The following is a 26,849-nucleotide window of genomic DNA, read 5'->3' on the forward strand; positions in this document are numbered from 1 at the left end:
TGAGGCTGTGGCTTCTCAGTAATAAAGCTGAAGTAATCGAAACTGGTGGGTTTCCTTTTGTTTCCCTGTTAAATTCCCTGCTTTAGTGATGACATGCGTTTTGTTTTTAATATAAATGAATATCCTTTCTTTGCAAAGCACTTCCTGACATTTTTTAATTTAATAATGAAATGTGAATACATTTGTCATGACTGTTGTGTAGCAGGACTCAGTCAGGCTCACCGTAAGCTGCAGGGGCAGCCCTTTGAACACACATCGCAAAGCTCTGGAGCGCTGCCAATGATTATGGCCTGCCTGTCTATCAACTTCTCGGACACGTTCTTGGCTCTCACACAAAAATTCTTAATCTACCCTTGAATCCAGCCCTGAACCCAGAAACCATTATCACTAAAACTTTGGGCATCCCCGTATCACCAGCATGAGACTTACACTTCCTGACGTCTTGTGCTCTGTTTTAAGCCATCAGTGTTCTCACCCTTACACTTGGTTTCACTGCTCTGGCACACACCATATAATAAGGCCCGCTTTCTGTCCTTGAAGATCTTCTCAGCCTTAGAACAAATCCATACACAGAGCAACTTTTCTTCCCAAATCTCCTGAGGTTTTTATGAAAATCTCTGCCAGAAATCCTGTTGTTCATGAACTTTTCACCGGTTTAATGCATGCAGCTGCTAGGTTCAAGTCCTATTAGCATATCTAAAAAAACTGAAAGCGGCCTCTTGTTCTTCTGCCTGACCCATGCAAAGGTTCCTACAAATGAGCACAATTTAACAGAGTAAAAGATTGTGTATCACATGCATCCGATTCACTGCCTGTTAGGGCTGCCGCTGGCTGCCTTAGAGTAGTAGCTGTGTTCTGGAGTTCTCTGAAATGCAAATCTCAGCTGCGAGCACCTGTTGAGGATTGGTTCCTCTGGACCTGGAACCACCTACTTCCTGGTTGCTGTTTGCTGGCGTCTGATTGGTGTGGCTGAAGAGCCGACCAAACCTGCCAACCAGGACTCACCAATCAACACCAGCTGGCCTACAAATAGTTTGTGTTTCTGCATTTTGAGGCTACTGTGAGCCAGTGATCAGTTTGCCTTGTTGTTGGTTGTGTACCCTTGTGAATTTCTTGAGTGTTGGATTTACCTGTTTCTGTCGGTTGCCTGCCTAAGCGGCTTCTGTTAGAATCCTTGTAAACCACATAGTGTGAGTGGCACTCTTTGGGTTGAGCATTGTCTGTTTGGTTACTTTGCATTCTTGTAAAGCATGTAGGTACTGACCTCCTTTTGTTCAGTGTTTTTTTTTTGAGTAGAGAGCTGTCTTTGGACAATACCTCCTTTTGTTTCTGTTTTTTTGTCAGTACCTATATAGCCTCCTTTTGTTGTGTTTTTCTTGAGACAAATCATTTAATTAAACATTTGACTTTAACCTAAATTCAGTTGTCCTTACCCGCTTCATTCTATCCCAAATACCTTGTTACTGCCCTACCCTAATGAGCTGGGTTGTAACACTGCCTATGGTGTGGATGTTCAACATCCACTCTGGCAAAGCAATTTGTAGGTTCAATGATGGGCCAGCTCAAACAAGATGTTGAAATGACTGAGGCTTTCGCTGCAGAGGGGAGAAAGCTTTAGATCTACTTTCTATCTCTCTGTTGCTGCCCTCCATACCTTTGTGTGGCTGTGGAAATTTGACAGGGAAGTTACCAGGAAGGTGGTTTAAGTGTTTATAGAGAATAGAAGGAAAGGGGTGTTTAGTGGTTTAGGACTAACCGAGAGACGGAATTGCACTGATTGGATGAAGGTTTGGGAGTAAAGCGAAATATATTGAGTGGGAAGGAATTAACCATGGAATGTAATATGTAAATTGATTGGATGAAAGGCAGCAGCAAAAAGTGTTTAAGGAGTGCCGGGACAAGGTGGCAGTGAACTTCAAGTAAAATAAATATATTTACAAGATTTGGGATGTGAGCTCAGGTCAATCTATTCCTGCAATTTACACATGGTGTTTTTTCTCTCGGTTCTCAAATACAGAGCATGTTGAGCATCGCGGTTATTTTTCAGCTATTGAAGGTTGCTCTCTCACTCGACAGTGACTTGGTATTCACAGGATGACAATGTAAAAACAAAGGAAATACAAATTAAATATGGTCCACATTTCAGTGCTGGAAAATAAACTGTTGTGGTACAGTCATTAAATAAGGCTGAAAGAAGACATACAGTAAATATAAATTAATTTAATTACCCACACAACAGTATCAGACAGACATTCTTTATGTAAATGACTCATCCACATAGATATACATGTACTATTTATTCCTATGAGTTAAAACTCAAACCTGTACACACCTTACTATTAAATTAATTTTCAAATGTTTAATCCAGGAATGTTATAGGCGTTTATCTCAGGGGGTCCCCGAACCTTTCTTTGTCAACCACTGCACTACACAATAAGCATGCTGCAGCAGTTGATTGTATCACTGGAAATAATTAATTGCCTATTGCTATCTTAAAGGATAAATGAGATTCCCATAATCACTTTGCCACTCAATAATTAGTTGTATTTAATAACTATCAAAATCTCCCCAGGGGGATTTTTGCTCAACATAGCCCCTTGTCAGCTTATGGTCCATCAGTCCTTACTGTGTACACAGGGACTGTGTAAAGTAATTAATATTCTGTAAGAAACAGCAAAAGAGAAACCAGAAAAAAAAGTCACAGAAAGAAAAAATGAAACTTTATTTGTTTTTTATACTTATCAACACTTTGAAATTAAAACCTATATAATTTACTCACAACTAATATAGATCTGCACATTGCAAATAAATCAATCAAAAATAGTTACGAAGTCCTATCACTTTTTTCCCCAAACTGCAATACACACAAACAAAAGCTGAAAACAAAAAAAACCTGTCTAGTCATTCGTTTTTCCTGCTGTTGCTGCCACATGGAAAGTGGATGAAATTCAACAAGCTACACAGCTCTCCTGTATCTATGCTAATAAGGAAATAATTGAATAAATAATTGCACATTGCACCCTATTATTGCATTAGTTGCAGTTTGTTTCAAAGTCTTAGTATACTCAGCCATATACACAAATGTAAATACAGTTCAAACACTGAGTAACACATGAATATTGATGTTATTAAAATCACACTGCCATCACTTACAACTCAATATTCTTGCTTTGCGATCAAATTCATATGACACAATAAGATCTTTGTTAAATGCACACACCAGCTGTGCTAAAAAGCATTAGCAATCCTTGTTTGAAGCAGACATTTGAATGGTACACATGCACTGATAACAGTTGTATAAAAGCCATAATACCCTTGAGGATGTTCTTTACTGGTACAGTACTGTTGGTAAAGAATGCCCTCTTAAGTATTAGCTATAACTGTTCTGAAAAGCAAGTTTGCCAAAATACATAATTTCAGTTTGTCCATTTGACAAACGTTCCCATTGAAGTACAAGCCATAACAACTCATAATTAAAATAAAAAACACAAATTCATAGCACTACTACTTGTGTTCACATCAAAATGTAAGAATTATTGCAGAATAATCACTGACTATGCATTGTTCAGTATAGTGATACAGCATTTGGTCCATTTACATAATCACATTTATCATCAAAGCGCTTAAAGTAAAAGGAAAAGTTTGACATTTTGGGAAATACACTTATTTGCTTTCTTGCCAAGAGTTAGATGAGTAGGTTGATTCCACTCTCATTTCTGTATGCTAAATATGAAGCTACTGTTAGCAGTGCTTAGCCTAACACAAACACTGGAAACAATTAGCCTGGCTTTGTCCAAAGGTAACAAAATTCACCTACCGGCACCTCTGGAGCTCAGTACTTAACAATTAACATGTTCTGATTTATTTCTGATTTACTTATTTCATCATATTTTCAGCCCTCACAGAGTTTAAAATGTTTAGATAACTCTCCGCTGTATATGAAGCCACAACCAGGAGATCGTTACCTTAACTTAGCTTAGTATAAAGACTGAAAAGGAAACTGCTAGCCTGACTCTTGTAATTAAACAGACTAAATATTAAGCTTTATTAAGCTTTAGGTCCTGGTGAACTGATTTTTTCAACTTTTTTTCCTCCTGTTTCCGGTCTTTATGCTAAGCTACACTAATCAGCTACTTGTGGTATCTTCTCATCTAACAAAGTGAACATTTCCCAAAATGTCAAATTTGTCCTTCAAGCTCAGTTTAAGCGACTGGATAAATAAAACTAAAGTAGTGGTATGTATGAAGAAACTGACACTGAAAATGCAGAATGTTGCTGTGTTGGACTGTAGATAATGTGATTCGACAATAACATTCAACAGCTGTTTGTATGTGTCAAAACTTAATTAAGCTCAGCAGAAGCTCAGAGATGACTCAAGCTGTCCAATAGTATTTAGAGCATCCTCAAGAGTAGAATACATGAGGGATGGTTGAAATACTGAATTAGTCCAAATACCATCCACACCTCCCTCTCAAATTAAATACAATACAACAAAACTAACTTAGCTTAAGTGTCATGATCAACAAACAAAAAGTCATATGTGCATCACCACACCATAAATAAATACATGCTGGTTTTACTGAAAACCAGTGAAGCAGGAAGTGTCATCCAACCTGTCCTTTTTTAAATAAAAACAATTAAGTTGCTGACATAGTCATGACAATAAAAAGACATTCAAACCTAATGCGTCAAATCAACCGTATGACAACAAAAAAACATGACAAGATGAACAATCTTGAAAAAGAGACTGAGTGGTCACGTCCGCCCAGGCCCCGTGGGTTCCCCTCAACGAACCCCTGAACATTCCTTGGCCCAAAAAATACCATGCGGCTTCGTCCAAACGTTTAGGCCTCTTTGCCGTTAAGAGTCGGCTTCTTCCCCTTGCTTTTTGCTCTCTCAAAAGCCCCCCAAAAACCCAATTGTTTTGGGAGCAGCGTAGCGAATACTTTCCTAGACAAGGGAAGGAAGCCGAGAGGTTTGGACGCAACACTTGGCTTTTAAGTCCAACTAATTCCCCCCACATCAGAGGCAGTCCAGAGTAAAGTGTTGAATAGTCTATTGCATGAGCGTCGCGTAGTTGACTAATGTGCTAAGCCACAATAGTCCTTGTACAAAACAAATACAGTATACTAATAAGTTAGTAAACAATCATTTAAATTTTCAGTTAGTGTTTGAGCCACTGATTTTTCACTAATTTCCATTCATGCATCTATATACTAATAATCGGTGTTGATAGAAGGAGGCTATGTCGGAAAGTTTTTCATCTGGGCAGGGAGTAGGACTAGACGTGAATGGCCAAAAATGCTGAAAAAGTTTGTGGAAAAGAACAGGAGCGCAAAGATGTAATAATAACATTTGAAGGAGCACGTACACTGAACAGGTTTACTCAGATACACAACGATACAACATTGAAAAACATGCAATATAAGCAATAATGTAAATATAGGAAATTAACATGAGAAGGGAGGCTCTAGGAGTGATACCATTGGCTTAAAAGGGTCATGTGATGCAGCAAAGAGTCATGGGTAGAGATTGGATTTGTTAGTAGACAAAGATGCAAATTAGGACAAAAGCAGAACAGTCCAATTTTTTTTCTTTTTAAAATATTATCAAAATTTGATAATTTGGCTACATCCCACCACACACTCTGCCGATAGCATCACTGAGCAGCTGTAATATGCAATAACTACGTTCTACAAAACTGTTCAATCTTTTACTAGAACTTTTTTTACTTTTAAATGATGTTCTATGACGCAGCACTGACAGAGAGAGAGAGAAAGTAATAGATAGAGAGAGAAAAATAAGAAAGATTTAACACAAGTTGTTCCTAATAAACATTCAACATGCTTGAACAGTTCTCTAAAAAAACCTAATCAACAGAGAGTTTCTTTTTTGTAATTTTTTTATAAATTGAACATGGCTCTCTGAAATCAACTTTGAACCAGGGCGGGAAGATGGTCAGGGGTTTTCAGAGAGCCAGAGCCAGAGTCCGAAGGGCTTCATCGGGGTTGTCTGCGGTAGTCAGTCATTGGAAAGGGCCAAACAGAGGAGCCAGTCAGGGATCTCAGGATGTGGTCATGGAAGATGGGTCATTCCACATGGCCGCCACGTCTCTGAACCTGAAAGGAGATCATTGGAAGGTAAGCAATAATTTCTTTTTTCTCATTTTCTTCAAAGAAGCCTGCATTTAAACCCCAAATTAGGGGTTTGCCATTTGGGGTTGGCAAACATTAAGTGATTTCTATATTGTTTCTTTCAGTTGTATGTAGATGCTGTCAAATGTAGAATCATCTTAAATAAATAAACCAACCAACAAAACACTGATATTGGATGCTTTTGCTTTTGAGTAGTCAGTGTAACTACAGTATGGTTACAGTTAGATTGCTGTGATGAGTAATAAACCATGACGTCAAAGTGTAAAAACATCAAGTCACTGCACCTGGCCAACAAATAGTCCGGCATGTAGCCCAACGTAAAACAATACATTTTATAGTTGTATTTTGTACGGAACGAAACGAGATATAACTAGACACATTGTAATTAGCAGCTTTTTTAATATGAAATTGCAACAAATTTTGAAATGGAGGCTAGCAGACACAGCACAGGGAGTTTAAAAACCACAACAGCAATGGTAAACAAAGATAAATGCCTACAGACAGGGGGCTTGATATTGTTTTATTCTCATTTGGAGAAACAGGTACTTTTGCAAGAACACGACAACCTGAGAGCCTCTAATTTGGCACTTTTCTATTTCAAAACGGAAACATGTCGCAGCTTCCACAGTACCATGAAAAAGGAGACTGTAACAGCCATTGAGCTCTGACCGTGCATTGATGAGGTACTGGGCCAGGCTGATGTTAGCAGGGGTCCCTGTGATTGTGATCTGGCGCTCCGATGACCCTTCCATGGCGTTAGCAATTTTAATCTGCGCCCCAGACATCTGACGGATCTCGTTGATTTTGGTTCCCTGGCGTCCGATTATGCAGCCTATTAGCTGGGAAGAAAATAGGATGGCCATGAAAGAGACATAGATTGACACTTTTTTATCTGACGCTATTTGACCAGACATGGCTTCACTATGATGCATGTAAGTACGGGCCAGTTTTTGTCAGCCTCTCAGCTATAACTTTATTAATTCTTACTTTTGTCCAACAAGTCTTTTCCATTAAGGACATCCACTTTATAATGCCAACTGCCTTTGGCTGCACTATATCTCTGCTGTAGAGAAGAAGCACTCAGTAGTTGCAGCTGAACTACTGTCAAATTGTATCGCTCGAAACTTCAACAGGAATCCGTGTTAAAAAATAATAAATTTTTGGACAGTGTGGTCAGGCAGTTAGTTCATTCATGACCAGTGTCATGCTTTGTTTCTGTTTTATGTAACTATTTGGGGAATTTAATGTATAATTTAACTAATAAATTAAAAATGTATCCTTCTAATCTCTCTGAAAATGGATTTAAATATTCAAGGAGTTAGTTAATATGATCAAAATGTCCCATTAACCTTTATTTTATAACTTTAAGGTTTGCCGTCATAATGTTCTAAAAGTAACATTTCACTTTTAAGGTACAATGTATTGGCAGTGACAATATAGCACAAAATGGCTACAAATGATCAAAACTGCTGAATAAGTGTGGCAGCAATTTCTGCAAAAGTGTCAACAATGTTGCCTTTAAATGCTTATGGTGAAGGAGGCAAAATGAAGACTGTTTTTTAAAAAGTGTCATTAGCAGTTTTGTTTGAAATGAATCCCTGTCAGAAAAAATGTAACAAATGACCAAATAAAAAAGAATTTGCCAAAGTGGACATTTTGCACGTTATGACAAATGTACTCACATCATTGGGAATGGTGAGTTCATGAGTACTGGCCTGGTTACTGGCATCCAGACCTGCTGCTGAACACAGGAAGCAGACAGAAAGAGAGGAGGGAAGGAAGAGGACATAAAATAGAGTTTGGCACATTGATGAACTGTAGTCTGTCTATTGACCAGTAGCATTTCAGTATCACTGGAAAGTCTGTCTCAGCCCTGAGCAGAGCCTACATACACTACATAACTAAAATACCAACTGACAATTTGACTTATACTCTCCAAATGGGAAAAGAATCTGATGAATTTGCATCATTTAAAAAAAAAAGGATACTAAGGGAGACCAAAGAACAAAAGAAACCTCAACATCAACAAGAGCAGACCACCAGCAGGCCATGTCAATGGCAGAGCACCACAGAGACCATTAGGAGGAGAACGGCGAAGAAGAAGAAAAAGAGAAAGGACAGAGACAGGAAAAGAAGATAAAAGAGAAAAAAGGAGGAATAGAATGTGTTTGTCTCTACAGGTAAAAACGAGAGAAGGAGCTTTGGTAAAGAGGGTCGTCGTGTAGGTGGGTACGTACCGGGGAAGGCAGGGGTGGTCTGTCCAAGGGGGGTAAAGGGGGTTTGCTGCATAGCCAACTGGTGGAGCTTGCTCAACTGCTGAGGGGGGGAGGAGGAGGACAGCAGAGCTATGAGGTCATCGTTAAAAACATACTCTCGCGCACGCACACTCACACACACACACACACACAGGTCTGTCCGAAATGCTACAAGAGTAGAGAGAGGATCTGAGGAGAAGTAACAACACAGACCAAAGGACAAAGACCAAGAGAGAAAAAGAAAGAAGAAGAGATGAAGAAGCTCATAAAGAACTTGGCCTGAGTTAGGTTTTTATATGTGACCATGTGCAGAAGGCTTTAACACTGTATTGGGGTTTTATCTTTTAGAGTTATTTCCATACCTTGGCTCCAGACCATCTCAGATTTTTTCATTGATTCTTACATGTCTGGAGTCTGGTGTATATGGCTGAATTGACTCTTGTTTCCAATCAGAGCTTTGTAAGTGGGATTAACAATGCCATCTATTTTCCTGTGACTGAGCCACAAAAATGCAGAGCATGGATGCAGAGATACATAACATGTCATTAAATCAGCATGTTTCTTTATTTGACATGATAAAGGTTCTGCTTCTTGCAACCTGAACCGCATCTGTATTGACTGACAATTAAGTCAGCGGGATAAACACATAAACCACGACTGATCGGTTATTATAAAAATAACATATCGACATGATGTCAAATTGAATAATGACGTGGAAGCAAAATGTCAGTTCAGATGACGTATGAAGAAGTGACTTGACAAAGCTGATTTGTCACATCATCTTTATTTGTTTCTTACGTTAATTATGTTAATGCAAACACGGACTGTTTGAGAAACATCTTGATCGTCTTCTGGTTTTGATTTTCCAGCAGCATTGATTGTGAATGAAATGCATTTTGGCAACTGCCATTTATGTTATGCATCTTGAATGTTAGGAATACATAGAAAAACACCAACAAAGAAAAGTTCTCAAAATGGTCCCAGCTCAGAACTGCATTACATTTTTCCAAGAAAATACTGAATACATTTAAAAGCGGCACAATGTCTGCTGCAGTGGGATTACTTTATCAAGTGAGTTTCAGGTCCCAAATTTATTTTTTATGTCATATTAAAGTAAAGTGAAGCCACCAGCTCATTTGAAAGAAGGAAATCACTCTAAAAACTTAAAGTCCCCTGAGGACAATATTTCCAGCCAAATCTGGTAACTTCTTCAGGCCAAGCCCCATGAGGTTTAATGCCAAACAGAGGGCAGGGAGTCAGAAAAGTTAGAAGATATAGGAAGTACATATCAGGAAAAAAAAGCTGTATTAATATTAACAATTAATATTAATATGGGTGGAAAGAGAGTAAAGAGCCTGCGACTCAAAGAGAGAAATCAGAGGGAGGGGGTTAGCACTCACATCTGGATGTGGGATGGCGTACTGTCCTTGAATGGTATAAGCCTGAAAACATGAGAAGAATCTTGTTACATCATCGGAACAAAAATAGAATGCTGTATTAAATACATTTTGGACAAGGTAAAACTACAACAAAATTTCACCTAAGCAAATGATAAATTCACAAAAGTAACATTTCTAAAATGTAAAACCTCTATGAAGTCATTTTTTTTTATCTTTTGAGCTTTATTTTTAGCCACATTACAAGAAAGTCATGCACTATAGACTCCCTGTCATGTTCCTCCAACTATTCATCAATCAGATCCAGTTGAACTAAATCAATAAGGGACAACTCAGACAGTGGGGAGGTGATGGGGAGGGTGTGGAGGAAACCAGAGGAGCGGCCCTGAGAGGAGTATTGTGACTTGACCGATTGGATGTGTGGTGTACAGGGGCCACAGAGGTCAGAACTGAGATAAATTTCATTTTCATTAGCCAAGACTGCAACAGCGATACAGTAACCAGAGATAAAAGTAAGTTCAGTCGAAAGATAGTGATTCTAGACATTTATTTTATTTTATATCGACTAGAAAAGCGTTTTTAATGTTTATGTTTATTAATTGCAGCTCTCCTGTTAAATTGATGAGGAAATCAGTTTCATCTACTTGTCGATCAACAGTAAATCAATCAGCTAAAAAAAATTCAGTTGAATTTATAATATTTGATATATATATATATATATATATATATATTTATAGCTGGAATGTGTTAGGAGGAAGCTAATATTATCATATCTACAGAAGCACTGTTGCTACTACCCCTCTCTCTATTTGCATATTAGCATTTTCAGCTGTTTACTCTCATCTGCTGTCATTCACACCCGGTCCACTAGTGGCCCCTACTGAGTTTTCCCTACTTTGCAGATCACCTGATTTATCCCGCTGTCCCGCCTCCCCAGTCTAGCCTGCCCTGCTGTCATGCATTAACGTGTTGTTTCCTGCACGGGTCTGTTTTGATCATCTCGCCTTGTAAATAAATTTACCTACAGGTGACCAGAATGTCATGTCTGCTTTGGTTCATCTTACAGATGTGTTGGCCCAGCTCTGTCACCAAAACAAGGTTATTTCTGTATAGGTGAGTTAGCTTGATGGCAGTCCAATAAGTTCATAAATTAATGAAAATTTTAGTATAAAATTTAGAAGTATTTTTTTTAGTGTTTTTCTATATTTTTACTTGAGTGTGCAATTTTGAAAGTCTGCTTAAGTTTTTTAATCTGTCTTTTTAGGATTAGTATCAAAGGGAAACACAAGGATGTTTTCACTGGCTCTGTTCTCATCAATTAAAAGGTAAGTTAGCCAATTTCCCAAAAACCTGATGGATTCCTCTTACAGAGAATAACACTTATGTTGTGTTCTGATTCAATTTCTCCAATTAGGTCTAATGCCATTTATCCCAGTACTGGTTTGAGTGGCAGCGGGTGATGGATGACAGTGAGGGCACAGTAAACAGCAGTGATGGTATCATGCTAGTTGGGGGGGCAGGTGGGGACAGTGAGGAAGGGAGGAAAAGTGAGTAAAACCTGGTGCGACACTAACAGGCAGTGGCTGGTGCTGCAGTAAGAGGCTGAGGTTGGCTGTGGACGCCCCCAGTGGGTCTGCTCTTACCTGGCCACCTGAAAAAATGACAGGGGTGGAGGCAGGCTTGGGGCGGTAGGGGATGGTGGCACCTTTCGGTGGGGACTGAGGAGAGCAAAGGAGGAGAGAGTTGGGGGGGGGAGAAGAAGGGTGAGATGTGGAGAGAGTGTTAGCAGAAAGAAAGAAATAAAAATGAGAGAAAGAAAGAAAAGAAGTTGCATAAAGTGAGACCAAGAGGGACAGTGCCTTAGGGAAGACAACCTGTGACACTCACACAAAAGTGCTCTTCACTGTGTTTTCATGCTGACATAAAATGCCCAAATCATGGTTCAGTGCACAACTAAACTTGGATTTACCTGGAACATCACTTTCAACTGGATAATGATGACTCTACTGTACATAGTGTGTTTGAAATATCTTTTGAACTCCGTATTCTAGAGACTTACAGTAATGTCACATATCTCCTAGTATCCATGGCTGGTGCCATCATGACGGCCCAATGGAGAACTGGCTGTGCAGATAGTTAAAATTAATGGTGCGAGAAAAAGAGAGACAACTACAAAGTGTGTAGCCCTGTGATCCAAAGAAGTATGACTGGTATGTTGAGAAGAGTCAGCTGAGAGCCTGATCAGTTCAAGTGCAAGATATATTAAATCAAATAATCCAAATTTTGACACGTACCTACAGGCCAGTATCGCTAGTTCCTGCTGTATGTGTTACTGTAGCTAGTTGGGATGCCAAATGTGTTTGCAGCAAAGCAATGAAGGGTAACTTTCCCGATTTGCAAACCAAGACATTAAAACACAAAAAAACAAGTTATGAAATGGCATTAGAAATAGACAACAAGACAGGTGGACTTGAAGGTGTATTTTATCACCAGGGAGTGCTTTATACAGCAGAACAAACTGTATTAAAGTTATAATCCGTAAGATTTCTTCAAACCCAATTTTTGCTGGTTGGCTGGTTGGTTTCATTGTTAGAGGCAGAGTCAGATTGCTTTCTTACCACCAGAGTGTCACCAAATACACCAGGACATCTTAAGGATTATAACTGTAAGCACTACTTTATCTTCAATATCAGCCATTTCAATACAACATATGTTCAGTGTAAATACCGCTTCTGTCATTTTCCCCCTCCCTTCCCTGTTGTACCTCAAGCATCACCACACATATCTGTTTGACACACTGGATGATGGCTTCTGGGGCCCCTGAGATTGTCACTGCCCTCTCGGTGGAGTTGGGGAGCATGTCCCCTGCAACCTGGACCTGAGCTCCTGTGGACTAAAGGTAAGAAGAATCTTTATTCAATCTGAATAGATTTGAGGAAATAAAAAAATTATTATACCAGAGAAGCAAAAATAGCTCTGAGCTTTACATATGGGGGAATATGCAATACTTAAAACTTCAAATGAAACTATAAGAACCATACATATATGATTTAAAAAGCTTACATGGGAACTATGTAAATGATAACTGAGATTTGCAAAATCATCTAAAATCTGGCAATATCTTAATTCATATATTTATGGAGATCAATAGTATTGATGACGACTTTTTACTCTTCTTTGCGGTCTACCTCTCTCATTTCTTTGATTTTAGAGCCTCCTTTTCCAATGAGGGAGCCACACTGGCTGGCCGGGACAACGAGCCTCAGGGTTACAGGTGGTTTACTGGTGGCTGGACTGTTGCTCATAGAGTTGATTATATCCTGAGGGGAGGGAAAAAATGGTTATATCTGACAAATTCAGCATTAATTACTGGATTTGCATTGGTGGCTTTCGTAGAAATACTACCTCCAAGTAGCTCTTCAGATTGTACACACTTGCCATTACTAGTGTAGCTCTGTTATGTTCTTCATATATTAATATTTGTCATTATGCTTACATCTTTGTTGACATTATGCACACCGGTGGTGGAATGTAACATCAATTAAGTAAAATTTTGAGGTACTTTTACTCGAGGATTTTCATTGTGTGCTAATTTATGCTCCGCTCAAGCACATGCTCCCCCAATTATTTGAGATTTAATGTATTTAGAGAATAGTTTTTGGATGACTTGGGGGCAGCGGAAACCAGTTGTAAACACACAACATTAATATATTTTTTCAACTTTTAAGTTGATATGGTGAACCTGTTAGCAAATAGTTGCTTATTTACACATCCAGCAGTTACGGAGCAACATCAACATTCATTCAAGTCGTGTTTGTGTCTGCCTGATGGATGTAAAGTGTGATATTGTCTCCCTTTTAGCTCTGGTTTTGGTCTCTTTAGCTGCTAACTGCTCCGCTATGTTCACCAGCTAGTCTGCCACCAATATAGCCACCAATGAAAGGATACTACTTGACACTTCACACTTGACACTCAAGTCAAGAGAATCATAGCTATCTAATTTGCCGTTGTATACATCTCCATGTAATGAAATAAGGTCTGGAAGGCCTCTGACACCCAGATCAACATTAGATGTTTAATATGAACAAATTAACTTTCTCATAAATGAGGTAAAACTAATTTAGAAAAGCTGATCATCTCAAAGGTTTAACTACCCTAGCACAGGTTTATCTGTCATGTCGTGGTGGAGCCACTTCGGCTCTGTCCAGCTGGAAGCATGCTGATACGGCACCCAAATCAAAACACAATACTGGCACACTTTCAAAGGGTGCTGCAAGGTTAGATCAGCACATTTCTGTTCTACATAATAGGGCCATGCCTGCTTTGTATTCCATCTGGAAATGAGTCAGAACAGACACTAAAGCATAGTGATGGAATGTAACTAGTAGAATGTAAGTACATTTACTCAAGTACTGTGCTTAAGTACAAATTGAATGGACTGAACTAATTTTCTTAACTGATTTTATTTTTATGATATATTTCTACTCCGCTATATTTACAAAATACTGTACTACTGTGCCTTACAATATACACAATCCTTCCACTGGATAACCTGGACCAAAGCACATACACATATAAAGTACAGCTAGAAAAATTTGTAGATCAGTCGATTAAGTAAAAATGAATGGCCATTCTTTATGTAAAAACATTTCATAGTTCCAGCTTCTAAAAAATGGGGATAAATTATTTTAACTTTAATTCATTTTTAATCATTTAACTGAATGACTTTGATGTCTGGGTAATTGTGAGGCATTTGTCACTTTTTTTAGTTTTTACAAACCAAACAATCAATTGATTTAATGAAGAAAATAATCAGAAGATTAATCCATAATGAAAATAAGTATTACTTGCAGTTCAATAGAAAATAGTATAATAAATTTTCTCATTTTCTGCAAGAACTTTTATATATTTTCCTGATTATTCTTACATACTTGTACTTTAGTTCGGGACCTTTACTTGTAATGGAGTATTTTGACAGTGTTGTATTAATACTTGTACTTAAGTAAAGAATCTGAATACTTCACCACTATAGCATACCCAGTGCTATTGACTCATTATAATGTGGAACTCGTGCAACTGCACAACTGCTACAACAGAATCTGTAGTGTTTAGATGATGGATGTTATACCTCCTCAAACTTGTACGCTATCATGGCGAAAGCCTTGAAAATAGCATCTGTTGGCCCAGTGATGGTGACTATCCGTTCAGGGCAATTCCCCTCTGAGATGTTGATACGTGCACCACTCTATAGGGCAAGAGAAGGAACAAAAAATACATGGTTATGAGACAAAAATACATATTAGAAGTGTTGAAACACTCTAAGTTCTACTTACGTCTTCACGCATTTTCTTCACCGTTTCTCCTTTCTGGAAGTGAAGAAAAGGAACATTATTAAGATGCTTTGTGTATGCTCGCAGGCGTTATGATGCTTTACATGGTCTGCTTGTTGCATTTGTGATAAATACCTTTCCTATGATGCTTCCAACCTCCTGCAGAAACACAAAAAACAACATTAGGTGTGTTTGTGTCACAAGCGCACTGGAAATGATCTATTTTCTTTTGAAATATATTTGAAAATAAAACCAGAACAGGAAAGTTACAGAACAGGAAGTTGAACCTTCTTTGTGTGTTGTTATACCTTGCCGTGCATCAACAGCCTGATGGTGAGGGTCACATTCAATCCACCTTCTGATTGGACTTTGATGGGCTCCATGTCAGGATTGGATGTGAAGGAAGGGGCGTGGTGACGTGAGAAAGGAGTTCAAGGGCCAACGCGAGTGTGATGGTGGAGTCAGCCAACCGGTCACCTGGCAAATTAAAAAGCAAATAAAGACACACCTGCTGAGTTTAGGATGAGCAGATAGTGACTGGGACTGAGCTGTCTCCTGGCAGTAATGACAATATATTGTAGTACTTTGTTCAGACAGTTTAATGTTGATATTTAGCTACCAGGTGACAAACAACAGAATACAAACCATGCAACTCTAATGCTAAGACTAAATATATTCTTTTTAAATTCACTTTAACCTGAGACTTTTCACATGTGTCACATGCTCGGTAAGTGTAGGATGACGGGAATAAAGTAAAGCTTTTGTTTTTCTTTTTTTTTTTTTTTTTTTACAAATGGAATTAACACAAGGCTGGATTACCAAGAGGGGAACTTCACCAGGTGCCCTGAAAGCTCCTGCTTTACTGAATAATTTATGCTAAATATTCACCACGAAAGCACAATATCAGTTTACATTCAAGAAAGGATAAGGCTGGTTATATTAAATTTAAGTGTGTTAGTGTGTTTCTTCCCTACTCTGTCTGTGGCATTCATCACCAACCCCATTGGTTCCTGCTGAAGACATAAGTCTTTTAAAAACGGGTCACAAATATACTCTTGTCCTAAGCAGTTTCCTAAAGTAGCAGGTCACTGTAGTTTTTAGCATGTGTTGCTCAAACAGGAGTAAGAAGTGGGTTGGTTGGGGACTATTTTCATCTGCGGATTTATACACATTTCATGTTCTAGTGACTATTTCTGACAGCAGTGTGGGGTATGTGGGACTGATGTAGCTCCATCGCAAGGAGGATTAAGATCTATCAGGCTTTGGATGCACACAATACTTGTTAGTAGATATATTCATTGTTGTTTTTGGTCTTTTCTTAAGAAAAATATAGAATATCACCAAATTCATCTGTATAAGGTGATTGACATTGAGGCCATGTCTTAAAGATGTGCCTAAAATCTAGTTTTACAGACTTTATTATTTATTTTATTACTGATTATATGTTGCATATTCCTCGACTAGTATTGTTAATCAAATTACCATACAGCAAAGCTGAGCCTGGTGCTATTTTAGTATAGAAAATGCACAGAAAGAGGGAGGAAAAGGCGTGTTAAGTGGGGCCCAGCATTTGATTTCTGCCGCCAGGGCAAAAATCCCCAGATGATGAAAGTCATTGTAGGATGTAAATATATATTTTCAGAGACATAATGAATAAACAAGCTGTGGTCTCCCTGTCTACAAAGCCTGATGCAGTACACAACTGTTTGCTTTAAAAACCATTGAAATGTAGGTCAGCATATGTCTCTTCAGTCACGAGATGAGCCATCGAACGTTGAGTGCCATATTTATTTTTATCGAGCCCATTTCAGCTGGAACCCATCTAATTCTGGCTGACAAGTGATGTAATGACTCAAGCAAGACTTCAGTTTCGAGAGTGGCCACAAGAGGGCGCTGCAGCCCTGACATTGGATCTGAGCACTTCACGCACTGCATCCGTGGTTGGCTTGTTTTTAATCTGATGCAATTCAGAAACATATTTGAAAGGTTTTTTTTCTGTTAATGAAACAAACAGAAATGTCTTTAAACTGAACAGGCATTTATATAGTGAGATTTTAGAGAATTTCCCAGCTTTAGTTACTATCTGTAAATGTCAACAGATAACAACATTATAATTGTTACTAAAATTAAATAAATTGTCATAGAATTATTGTAGAGTAGAAAATTCATTTAGAGTGTGAGACTGCCAGCTCTTGGTTTTTTAGATGATGATGATGTTCAAATTATGAAAAAAACGATAAATTATACCAGCCAGATTCTGAGGGAACAGAGTGATAGCAGTGAGAGAGTTAGAAATTGGCCCTGAAAATGTAAAGTGAAAGGAATTCATATTAAATATTTTCTATTTTTTGTTCTGTACCAAGGAAAATAAAGATACAGTCAGTCATAGAAGAAAAGTAAAACATATTGATGATTTTACTTGACATTTCACACCATAAACCTTCACATCTAATGCTGAGTTACAGTTTTCTACATTTTGAGTTTGATAAAATTACAAAACATTCAGAGGGAGATGAATAAAACTTTTGGTTCTCCAGCAGCCTGCTAGAAGATAATATGTGGGGGAAAAAAGCTCCTGAAGCAGCTGACCTTGACAGAAGAGAAAGATAAAGTCACTGTCTGCCAGTCAGAGGCACTGTTGCCATGCGGAAATGGAATTTCCGGCAATTATCTGATGGAATTTATAATTATGGTCTCTGCAGTTCAAACAAAATCAATGTAATGATTGGACTGACTGCATAAACTTGAAAAGTTATAGATGCTTTGGTCCAGGTTATCCAGTGGAAGGATTGTCTTTCTGCTGCTTGACCTTGCTGTCACCCTTTTGACACTTTAATCACCAACACAAAACAACAATTTAACAGCTCCGCTGGATGGATCCTCTATCATTGGGAAGCCTTGAGAGACGATATGAAAGCTTAAAATTAAATGGTAGGAAAACACATCTGAAAACATCCAATAAATGCTTTTAAATATGTAAAATCAAGATGTCTAACATATTAAGCCACTGAGGGTCATTCACTACTAAAAGCTAAAGGAAGAAATACGACACAAGTTTAGGAATATTCTTTTTTTCCCCTCAACATTAATTTCAACAAAGAAGTCTTTCTTACCATTAACTTTGTTTAAATTTTTGGCATGGCCTTTATTTTTGATTTGTAGATATATGGTTGTTGATGTTTAATAATTGCACTCTTTTGAATTTCCCCTTAGAATAAAGTTCTATCTTATGGTGTTTTATCTTTTTTGTGTAAGTCTTGAACCATACAGGTAAAGCATAAAGTGCTTACCTTCAGTAAACCTGGTTGTACTTAAAAATCTTTAGATTCAGTTTACATAAAACAGAGACTCTGGTATGAAAAAGTCAAGTGATAAATCAACTAATTGTTTCAGCTTTAACGAACACAACTTGATTGATCAATGAATTAGCTGGACTAAAACATCTTGAGAAGTTTAGGGAAGATGTTCTGGGTGTATTATGTTGACTGGTTGATCATATAGAAGCACACAATGAAAGCAAGGTAGTGACGGCATCATCAGAGACTAAATATAGATAAGTCACTTAGTAAACAAACATTGATTCCACAAAGAAATTGAAAATTGTCTAATTGTTGCACCTCATTATCTATTATTATTTTCTTGAGTGATTGATTTTCAAGTTTCATCTTTAAAATGTCAAAAAATAATGAAAACATTCTGCTCACAATTCCCTAAAGCCCAAGATGATGTCTTAAGATATTCAGTTTACTGTGATGGAAGGTGAAGAAAACCACCTTTAAGAGTAACACACATTTTTGTTTAAAATATTATATGCATTAATAAATACACTGGCATTTCATATTAATAGTGACATAACTTTATTTCTATATCATGTAGACACAGTTTTAAAAAAAAACAACAACTTTTGAATCATTAATATTACAATGGCACACAAAAACCTTCCCTGAGTGGGGATAAAATCACTTTATATGTAAATAGACTGTATTATAGTGACATTTCTTAGATTTTTCTGCTGTTATAATATATTTTTAAAAAGGTGCTAAACAAGTAGTTCAGTGAGTATATCAAAATAGATAATTTCCTGTTGATCAACTAATCTATTAAGAGACTAATTATTTCAGCTTTAGTTTCTGTTGTTATAACATTATGAGTTGTTCTAAACCAAACCCATAGATATTTAAAAAATAGCATTTTAATGTGTGTGAATGTACCATCAGCCACTGGCTCCAGAAATTGTTCATGCTCTAATCTGTGCTGCATGCAGAGCAGAGAGCTGAGGGATGTGCTGGTCAGAGGCCAGGGGAGGTTCGAGAGATAAGGACAGGGATTCTGTTGCCAGCTGTCTCTCCAATCTCCCAGAGGAGACCAGATTACATAAAAAGCTTTAATCCGGGTTTAAGACCCAAGCCAGCGGTGCAGGTCTTCTCCAGGGGAGGGGAGGGGGGCAGAGAAAAAAACCCCTCCAAGATTGATGACGGGATTCAAGCTAACATTGATGATAGATGGCTCAGTGTTGCCCTTTCAAGATGAGGTTTTGGGCAAAGAAGTGCTTTAAGAAGAGAGTGGGCTGCAAAACAGACTTTCACTCCGCTTTCTTTGAAAGTTGACTCAGTAACATAATTTCTCAGTTATACTTTGTTGTCTCCACTCTTGCACAATAATGAACAGCCTCCTTCCCTGTGATTAAGACAGAGACTGGAGACTCCACTATGTTATTAGGTAAAAAAAAACGAGATGATGGATGAACGAGGTCAGTGTTAAGAGCTGCGTTGAATAGTTGTCCTCCTAGACTGTATTTTGCTCATATCTCCTGTAGCATAATAGAATTAGGTCAAGGCCCGTGAATCATTTGCCCCAATGGGCCAAAAACCTTCCAGCAAATAGCATTTTTTTTATTTTAAGGTCTGAATTTAACATCCACCTGAAAGCTCATCATACAATTCATGATTTAAATCCCTGCTCTGTGGCTACTTCGACTGATCATGTCATATTGTACATGCATTGATTTAGTAATTTTCCTCCCCTGTCTCTTTGTTAATCAGGCAGGAAGTTGGAGGGGGGAGAAACACAGAGAGGGATGGCAGGGAATATTTCATGACATCTGATGGGGAAAGTGGGTCATGCTCGGTGTTGCAGTGCTGCTAGCCTCCTCCTCTATGGCGGCTATTGAATTAATCACGCTTTACGCTCTACTGGACAACGCAGTGCACAAAATGGCTCCCCCCCTCCCCTCACCACCCATCTCTCCGTGCGTCTGCTCAGCGCTCGCCACAGAAAAGACTTGTGCATTGCTCTTGGAGAACTTGAATCTAAGAGTCTCTTCTTTTTATATCTCTTTATGTTCTTCAAACAATGAGGGGATGCTGCTCTTATGCAGAACCACTCGGGTGTAAATGATGCAAAAACACTCCATGAAAAAGCCAAGTTATGGGGGGATATTTGTTAAAGTGCATTTTTAAAGATGCATTAATGAACGCTGATGCCATCAGCTACTTCAAACCATTTTTTTTAGAGTATAAATGTGTTTAAAGGCTTAAAAAGTGTGTGTTATTTCAAAACATTGAGGATTACGTGTTACAATCTTCCTCTTTGTTTTCTTTGACATTTAGGATCACTGCAGATATGGAGGCATCTCATTACAGCACTCACTGCATATAAAACTGGACATCCCTCTCAGTCTGCCCTTCACTCCTGGGCCGAGAGCTGCTGCACAGCTGAGGGACCATTAACTTGCTTTGCTTTGAGTGTTTTAAAGCATAAAAAAATGACAGCAGGTATCTTAAAAAATATCAAGAAGAGAAAAGTAGCTTTGAGACACATTTCTGTAGTCTGTTGTAGTTTTGAAAGGTGAAAATATAGAATTTCTGCCCAATGAATATAATTGTAAGGCATTTTTATAGATTTGGATAACCTCAATTTAAAAGCTGCATTTCAAGAGGTAAATGAAGGAGGAAGTTACTTGTAACATTTACTACTCAAACTAGGCATGGATTATTAAATATAGGAGACTTAATGGTTGTATTTTTTCAAATCTGAGCTTTGTTCATTAAATAAAATTCAGTGATTCCATCATATCCTCATGAGAGTAAATTTAGATGAACATATGACACAAACTATCCACTGAAACCCCCAAACAGCGATAAGTAATAGAACATTTTAAAAAAAAACATTATTGAACTTAAATTTCTGTGCATGTTTTACAGTTTTCATGTTGTTATATTAGGATATGATTGAGTAATACCCATTATTTTTTTAATACAATTTTAATTGAGTGTGTTGCAGCATGTAATTTTTGCATGTTGTTTATAAATACGTTTTAATGTCATTATGATGTCAAACCCACAGAGAGATGCAGTTAACACTGTCAATAAACCAGTGTAACAGAGAGACAGACAGACAGAGTGGGAGAAAGATACATCTGAAATCCTGTAAGGAAAATCATTAAATGGACGGGTGGCAGTTTAATCTGGGCCAAAGCTCCTGTCAGCTGTTCCGTCCTAATCCACACATCTACAGATATGTCATTATAACGTTTTGAAATAAAATCCTGGGCGAAAGCAGCAAGGCAGAGGTTTCACAATATGAATCTGCGGTTCAAGAGCAAGTGCTTTCATTACTAGCAATATTGAACATTACATTTAAAGGGAGATTCTAGTCTGTTTTTGGATAAATGGATAAAAAGTGTCTAGCAGTGAAAAAATAAGTAGTGTAAAGAGAGATTCAACAAGCAGCATGATAAATGCCTCTTCAATATGGAAAAGTGACATTATGCATGCTGTGCAAAATCTTGAATAGAAGAATGAAAGTAGAGTCAACTCATTAATTTGGTATTTTAACTCCCACTGTTTGCTGGTTGTCTTTCTTTTCTCATGTGTGATTCATTTGGAGGAATGCCAGTGGAGGGATTCATTCTGTCCTGCTGCTAAGCAGACTTGCCCTTTAAAAATAGTCCTAATGAATCCCAAACTAAGTTTATCTGCACTATTCAGATGCAACGAAAGGAGGTGTCCAACTCTGAACTATTTGACCTTTTAGAGCTAACTTTGAACAGCTGCATTCTCAATCTTTTCAAATGTTAAGCTCCTAAAACAGCTTAAGGCAACATCGTACTGTAAATTTGAGATTTACTTTTATGTAAGCAGCCTTGTCTTTTAGTCCAGTTTGGCAAATGGCTGCGTTTCAGTGGAGGATGATAACTCAGATAGTTTAGAAGGGCGCATTTAGGTTAAGTGGATAGCATGGTGAGGTTATTTTCAAGGTAAAACAGGGGAAAAATGACGAAGAATCCACATATACCTTTCTGGCTCTGAATGTTTTCTTTATATTTGCCTTTCCAGACATTATTAGAAAGCGAATTTTTATCTTCAGTACTGTTTCTCTGCAAGTAGAAGCACCTAAGCAATGAAAACATTTTATCATTTTACTTTACAGCCAATACTTTTAAATGTGGGTTTGAGCACCATATCTTATCCAGTGCTTCATATGGTTCTAAATCTATTTCACAGTGTTATCTTGTTGTAAATCCTCATGCAAGTATTGGAGATGATTTGTTATACTTTAATGATAAAAGAGTACCGGGTCTGCAAGCAATACAGCAGAATTGAACTGCAGATGTATGCAGCTGCAGGTCAGGCGGTTAATCAAATAGAGCAAAAGAAAAGGTTTACTTATAATGAAGTCAATATGTTGGACCCCTGACAGAGGAGATCTCCTGGCATACGTGTTTGTGCTCCAATTAAGGGTGAACAAAAGGAAAATTAGTGTGCATATAGGGCAGCAGAGGGGGAGCACAGAGGGTGACCTCGTTGATCCATATGTTTTCACAAGATCTGTTTAAAGCGCCTCAGTTCCGCATGGAGGAACTTCTCACTTTCAGGACCATTTCAACTTGTGAAAGAACCTCTTAAAGACAAAGTTTGTGACAGAGAAAGCAACAGGAATGAAGACTCTGTGGAGCAGGAGAAAAAAGGGATAATATATAATTGCTGGCGATGGTCGCTCCTGTCAGATAAAGTAACTGTAGGCAGATCGAGTAGAAGAAATCGAGAGGAGTTGCACTGAGTCCTGAGGATTTCGCCCTCAGTTTACTGGTATATGAGCAGCTCTTGTCTCGTCTGGCGATGGCTTTTGTTGTATGTGGTGCGGTGCAGCCGAGTGGGGGGGGTTGTCTACCCCATCGGCTGTCCTATACGCCGCTATGACAGTGCTCTCAAGAGCTGTCAGCCCACATCAGCAGCCCAGCATCGTGATCTCAGCCTAAATCACAATCAAAACTCTGGCCACCACATCCTCACTACATCTAGTCAAATCAGAGAATGCAACGAGCAAAGAAGACGTGGGGACCAACTATCACCAAGAAGCTTTAAAAGTACATCACAGAGTACTATGTGTTGGCTTAAAAATAGTCCCAAGTGTGGGGGGTGGGGGTCCCAGTGAGTCGGCGCTGGCAGTGGCACAATATAAAGGGCTTTACAATGCAGGCACACCATGTTGTGCTGTGAATGCGGGGCTAAGAACTGAGCGTTAAGTCGGCCATTTTAGATTTGCCACAATTTGTAACGTGAGATCACTGCTTGTCACAAAGTCATGGCTTCCATACGGGAAGCTTTCACCAAGCAGTCATGCAGAACGGGTCAAAAGCACGTCCCCTTTTCTTTGGTTTGCGTCTTTTAGCTACTAGCTTGTCATTCCTTCAAAACCCTGTTTCAGTCATTGCTCCATTTTATTTTGTCACCTACATACATTTGTGAGCACACCAGACTTTCACTGTTGATCTCGTTGCCAAAAGACTGGGCTTTTTACTCAAACAAAGGAGTTATTCATTGGTGTATTTCAAGTCGAATACAGCAATTAGCTTTTGAGTTAATGACGAATGACATTTTTGGTCTATGACTAGCTGAGAATAAGGCCATCAGCGGCTCTAATATCAGTGTGATGATAATTGGAATAATGATCTAGGGGGGAACTGATGAATCAATTCCATTGACCATCATGTTACGTTATCAATCCTACAGTGAAAAAGGTCAACCTAGCTCCATAGATAGCAGTAGATAAACAGCAGTTCTTCTGGTTCCTCATTCGGGGCTAATACTTCAACAATAAAATCGCTCATGCTTGAATCTAAGCCAAGACAACGAACACTCAAACAATGATAATCAGAGACCCCTGAAAGCAAAATCGACTGACCATAAAATTGACTATTCTCTGGGGAAAAATATTTCAACACCGCATTAAGTCTGTTAACTTGTTAACTTGTTAAAATGTTAACTTGATCTACTTCAAATAACCAAATTAGATAACGAGCAAATAAGAAATCGTACTGTGTCACAGCTCATTATCAGGATGACGATTTTTCTTGACTGCGGGTAAGTCATCAACTTAATTAATTATTGAATGGCATCACCCAACTCAGCATGGACCTGCATTTCATGCAAGTTTTCAACAGTTTGATGCTTTTGGAAGTCCGGAAGATGTACATTTCTAAAAATAAATTATGCCTTTGAATCGTAGCATTATAGGACAAAATGCTAAAGCACACCATGGCCTAGGATTTACTGAATTATTCTTCATAAGAGCCATAAAAAGAGTGTTTACCTTTATGTAGCGCAGGATACAGTAGATGACGACCACTTTCGGTGTTGCTAGATTAAAAATTGCAAAGGGAAAAAAAAAAATTTTCCCCTCTTCCTTTTGCTCTGCCCAGGACAAACTGTGCCACCCTATTGGTCTGTACCGCCGGTCACGTGAGCTACCAGAGGAACACGTGACAGTTCTCGAAATTATATGATGAAACAAAACCGACTGGTATCCTCAGTGAGCGCAGTTTTTGTTGTCACAGTGCAATGCTCGGTTTGCCATACTGTTTGGTGTAAAGTAAAATAGGCCGTATAATGAGACGTAATCTGGGTGACCATCACCCACCGCCCTATCGGCCGCCCCCCTTAACTCTGCTGCAACAAAAGGGGGGCATGCCCAGTGAGGCACGCGGGCACTGTGGGGGCATGTTTGGGGATGAGGTGGTCTGAATCAGAAATGTAGCCTCCGGGGCGCTCGTCTGTCCCAGGGGAGGGTCGAACACCCCTGAAATCCACAAGCTCTCATCCTTGTCATTGTTGATAACAATCGACACAAAAATAACCCAGCTACATGTTCAAATAATACTTTTCTTAGACGTAAAACACACTGAGGTACGGATGCCAACGTGCTTTGTTATGTGCAGCCATAAGGGACTTGCTCAGGACAGTTAAGGAACTTTTTGGGTTTGGTGCAACCAACCACCTCAAAGAAGTAGAGGTCAAACCAAACACACACAAACTTAGAAGTCCACACAACCCCAACAAACACTCTCTGTGACATGCATATCCTCTCTGGGCCTCTGCTTTTTAATCTGCCTGTGTGCGTACGTGTGCGTGTGTGTGTGTGTGTGTGTGTGAGAGTGTGTATGTGTAGAATTACAGAGCTTTGGAGGCCCACCATCCAGATTTTCCAATCCAGCATAAATCCAGCCCTCATGTCAGATGGACAGTTGTGTGCAGAGCTTAATCTAACATTATTAGGGTTGGGCAGCAGCAGCAGAACATTTAAGGGAGCTGCCAGGGAAACGCAAACAGTGGTGTTGTGCTGTCTGGATTAGGGGCAATGCAGACAATGAAGAACATGGTTCACCTCATTGTCGATTGTTTTCATTTAGCACAGATGCTCCCCATGCAAAATCCAGTCTTGGTTGTTATATCAAACAAAATAAAGCCTCTGTAATGAGGCTCCCAATATGCATGTGTTTTTCATCTTTATACCTATGCAATCCAAAATGGTAACCATGCCTTTACCTGCCCACCCAACTGTAAAACAGCCCATGGGATAAACTACAAATAGAGCATTAAATTTGCTCCACATTGAATCATAAAAGAAAGAGTGCGTGGGGCAAAATGGAGCGCCACGTCAAAGGAAATCTGCTTTATATTCGAACAACACTGCTGGCTCACCTTCAAAACCCAATACCAAGACTTGTGGCAGCACTGGGGAAAAAAAGTAGTTTACATAATGTTCTTGTATAATTGAATAAAGTCTAATCCTTATTAGTGCTAAATGCGTTCTGTCCTCAGTCCTTTGAGAAATGACATTTAATCTGTCAAAAGTTGTTTGATGGAGCAGTATTAATGGCTTAGTGCCATAATAAGCCATCTAAATCAAAAACTAAAATTGTAAATAATTCTCTACTGAAAAAATTTACAGTATTTGTTAGCTGAAGATCTCTATCAGGCTAAAACCTAAAAATAAATCTTGTTTAATGCCAGTGGTCAAGGTCAAAGGTCAAACTACTTACCGGTTAAGATGTGGGGAGGCTCCAGATCAGGAGAGAGGAGGTGCAGTTTGGGAGTTTAGGACCAAGATGGCAGATTATGGGCACACTAGGGGCTGGGGCAGCTCCCAGGACCCTATAAATTGACTAACACCCCTCGCCCCCCCACTCCCCGCCCATGGCCTCCAGCAAGGTGATGGACCCAGCATGCAAAGACTCCCCCTCCTGCCCTGCCAGAGCTTGTCCTCATAGCCACCCATGTGTCCTATCAGGGTGCCAGGGTCCTAATGGAGGCAGAAGGGCGTGAAGGAGAGAGTGAGGGAGATCACAGAGGCAGTCAATCCAGCTGATTGTTGATGGACGCAGGAGAGTGGCGACAAAGGGGGCAGAGTCGACCCCATTAATACCCATGT

The 26,849-nt window shown here is 38.9% G+C and overlaps 1 protein-coding gene and 2 long non-coding RNA genes across 7 annotated transcripts; 2 read left to right on the forward strand and 1 right to left on the reverse strand.

Moving 5' to 3' along the window:
* Window positions 1-5,368: 5,368 nt before the first annotated feature.
* Window positions 5,369-15,540, reverse strand: LOC119904963 (poly(rC)-binding protein 3-like). 5 transcript variants are annotated; one of them, XM_038721632.1, is made up of 12 exons: window positions 15,446-15,540; window positions 15,273-15,296; window positions 15,141-15,173; window positions 14,936-15,052; window positions 12,996-13,127; window positions 12,572-12,700; window positions 11,451-11,525; window positions 9,811-9,852; window positions 8,393-8,471; window positions 7,838-7,890; window positions 6,825-6,994; window positions 5,369-6,119 (listed from the first exon to the last, which is right to left on the reverse strand). In XM_038721632.1, exons 1-12 carry the CDS (start codon window positions 15,518-15,520, stop codon window positions 6,065-6,067), a joined length of 984 nt encoding a protein of 327 aa, XP_038577560.1. In that variant the 5' UTR covers window positions 15,521-15,540; the 3' UTR covers window positions 5,369-6,064. The 5 variants fall into 5 exon arrangements, with proteins under 5 accessions (XP_038577560.1, XP_038577551.1, XP_038577542.1 ...); XM_038721623.1 differs by having other exon boundaries at window positions 7,838-7,896; XM_038721614.1 differs by having other exon boundaries at window positions 8,393-8,468; window positions 11,382-11,525.
* LOC119904986 lies at window positions 10,777-12,638 on the forward strand. Its single transcript, XR_005444766.1, has 3 exons — window positions 10,777-10,920; window positions 11,072-11,132; window positions 12,578-12,638. It is a non-coding gene; the product is annotated as an uncharacterized LOC119904986 (long non-coding RNA).
* LOC119904992 lies at window positions 12,639-13,374 on the forward strand. The gene is made up of 2 exons (XR_005444767.1): window positions 12,639-12,706; window positions 13,019-13,374. It is a non-coding gene; the product is annotated as an uncharacterized LOC119904992 (long non-coding RNA).
* Window positions 15,541-26,849: the final 11,309 nt, after the last annotated feature.

This window comes from Micropterus salmoides, unplaced genomic scaffold (genome assembly GCF_014851395.1).
Source record: "Micropterus salmoides isolate LMB-PRFRI ecotype aquatic unplaced genomic scaffold, ASM1485139v1 Ms_hic_scaffold_1, whole genome shotgun sequence".
Lineage (NCBI taxonomy): Eukaryota > Metazoa > Chordata > Actinopteri > Centrarchiformes > Centrarchidae > Micropterus > Micropterus salmoides.

Excerpts from the sequence above, each read along its gene's own strand:
- LOC119904963 (XM_038721596.1), bottom strand. The coding sequence starts at position 15,520 with ATGGAGCCCATCAAAGTCCAATCAGAAGGTGGATTGAATGTGACCCTC. Across the intron at positions 12,701-12,995 it reads AAATCAAAGAAATGAGAGAG|TCCACAGGAGCTCAGGTCCA; the intron begins GTAGACCGCAAA and ends TCTTACCTTTAG. Across the intron at positions 6,995-7,837 it reads AACTCACCATTCCCAATGAT|CTAATAGGCTGCATAATCGG; the intron begins GTGAGTACATTT and ends TTTTCTTCCCAG.